Raw genomic sequence first — 2062 nt, 5'->3', positions numbered from 1 at the left:
GGGCTCAGCCTGACCCGTTTCCTGGGCATGGGCAGAGGCTCCTTGGCCGAATAGGTCACGTGCCCTGAGGCCTCACCAAGGCTCCGTTTGCGCATTTGAACGGAGTCCTGCGCTGAGGGTTAGAGAGTTTCATGAGTGAGGCTCAGTTTGATGTGGTTTCCAAGCCCTGTGGCAGGGCCCTCTTAGCGAGAACCAATCACTGCCCTGGAGAGTTCCTAGGGGCCTGTTTGCGCATGCGCATGAGGGTGAAGTCCATCTCTAAGGGGCGGAGCTTCGTGAGTGCTCTTGAGGCCCTCCACAGCCAGGGCAGGGCTGCCTTGGCGAGAACTGTCCTGTGCCTGGGAGGTTTTTTGCGCAGGCGCACTGAGAACCCACACAGCCCAAAGCGCTAAGGGGCGGGGCGGAGCTTCCATGAGGAGGCACAGTCCCTGGGCTGCGGGTAAAGACGGAAGACTTGTTCCCGCAGCTGTGAGTGAGAGGGAAGGCGGAGGCGCGGCAGCCATGCAGGCGGAGGACGAAGGCGCAGGCGCTGTGGGTGAAGCGGCTTACCCTGAAGGCCAGGGTGCCATGGGTGACGCCGACCGCCACGAGGAGCCTGTGAGTGCTGACGACCAGGGCGACCCCAGCGGCCCTGATGGCCAGGGTGGCCCCGGCCGCCCCGTCTGCCAGAGCATCCCTGCTGACTCCGAAGGCTCGGGGGTCCCCAGCGGCCCTGGCAGCCCCTGTGACCCCTGCGACGCGGGAGCGGAGGGCGCTGCCTCCCGGGATGCGCCCTGGGCCGCGCAGGCACCACGTGCCCTGGGTTCTGGTGGAGTCGCAGTGCCGGGGGCTGGAGGAGCAGGAAGCCGACTTCTGACCTTGTATCCTTTACAGGGGCCATGGGGGGGCCAGGGCCGGCTCTAGGTGGAGGGGCTGCCGTGGGTGCTGGTCTAGCGGATGAAGGGGGGATGCGTGAGGGCTCAGAAGGGGGAAGGAGGCAGGCCAGAGCTGGTGTGAGCTGACAGGAGGGCGGAGAGTGGGTCGCGTCCCAGGGGCCAGGTGGCCCAGGTGAAGGCAGCAGAGGATGGTCCCTTAACCGCGCCTCCCCCAGCACCCTCACCATGCCCTTCGGGTCTGCACTGCAGGCGGAGATGGCCTGCAGGTCCTTGATGCTAAATTCCAACCGCCAAGGGCAAGCGGTTCAGAAGGAGTTCATCGTGAATGGCAGCGTCCTGGCTGTGTGAGTTCTGGACGGGGCCGGTTTGGAGGGTGGCGGCGGGTGTGGGGCCCATCTCACCCCGAGGAAGGTGGTCTGAGGAAGGTGGTCATGGAGACGGGGAGCCACCACAGGGTTGGGTCTCTGGAGGGAGCGTGGGGCCCCGGGCCTAGGGCAGCGTTCTCACCTTCTTCAACTTGATATTCGCCCCTCACATGTAGGAGATGGAGTGCCGAAGACCTTGGTATTCTCCGAATTGCCATCAACACCTTGTTCAACCAGCTCTCCCTGATCGAGTGGAACATCCAGCGCCTTGGGCCCCTGTTTCCGTGAAGCCTCGTCTGGGAGAAGAAATCTGAGACCTCCTTCCCCAGGGCATGGGCCCTGTAGGCCCTGACACTTTATTGTGCTCACCTAATGTGAGCTCCGGGCACACTTGTTTTGTGTGGCACTTAAATGTCTGTTAACTGCATACAGTAAAGCTGAGTTGCTATTCCTTGTCTGAATTTCTTTTCATTTCCTGCACATTCAGATTGTATTACCTTGTCTTCAGGTCGAAGGGGTCGATCTGGAATTCAGGTATGCAAGTAATGCAGAGAAAATAAGGTAATTTAGAAAATGTGAAAGCATTTAAAATCAATTCTGTTCTGTCATTTAGCTTCAACCACTGTCAGTACCTTGGAATGTTTCCTTAGTTCAGTGATCAGATTTAAATATTAAATATATAACAACCATACTGTATGCTTGATAAAGTTTAGCATTAATTTTCCCTGATTTTTTCACTTACTATATGACTTTCACTCTTTCTAAAAATCAATTGAATGGATGCTTAAAAAACACTTTATACTCTAATTGTTGATTAGTTAA

General features: G+C 57.4%; 1 protein-coding gene across 1 annotated transcript; it reads left to right on the top strand.

The window, feature by feature from the left end:
• Positions 1 to 501: 501 nt before the first annotated feature.
• LOC105744656 (EKC/KEOPS complex subunit LAGE3-like) lies at positions 502 to 1528 on the top strand. Its single transcript, XM_012519472.1, has 3 exons — positions 502 to 786; positions 1125 to 1219; positions 1417 to 1528. Exons 1-3 carry the CDS (start codon positions 502 to 504, stop codon positions 1526 to 1528), a joined length of 492 nt encoding a protein of 163 aa, XP_012374926.1.
• Positions 1529 to 2062: the final 534 nt, after the last annotated feature.

Source organism: Dasypus novemcinctus, chromosome X (assembly GCF_030445035.2).
Source record: "Dasypus novemcinctus isolate mDasNov1 chromosome X, mDasNov1.1.hap2, whole genome shotgun sequence".
In the NCBI taxonomy this organism is placed as follows: domain Eukaryota; kingdom Metazoa; phylum Chordata; class Mammalia; order Cingulata; family Dasypodidae; genus Dasypus; species Dasypus novemcinctus.
This window is presented reverse-complemented; position numbering and strand designations above follow the sequence as displayed.

What these genes read in the sequence shown, in the direction of transcription:
- LOC105744656 (XM_012519472.1), top strand. Translation starts at nt 502, where the DNA reads ATGCAGGCGGAGGACGAAGGCGCAGGCGCTGTGGGTGAAGCGGCTTAC. An exon ending in ATGCGCCCTGGGCCGCGCAG is followed by an intron (nt 787 to 1,124) that starts GCACCACGTGCC and finishes TCTGCACTGCAG; the next exon opens with GCGGAGATGGCCTGCAGGTC. An exon ending in AATGGCAGCGTCCTGGCTGT is followed by an intron (nt 1,220 to 1,416) that starts GTGAGTTCTGGA and finishes CCTCACATGTAG; the next exon opens with GAGATGGAGTGCCGAAGACC.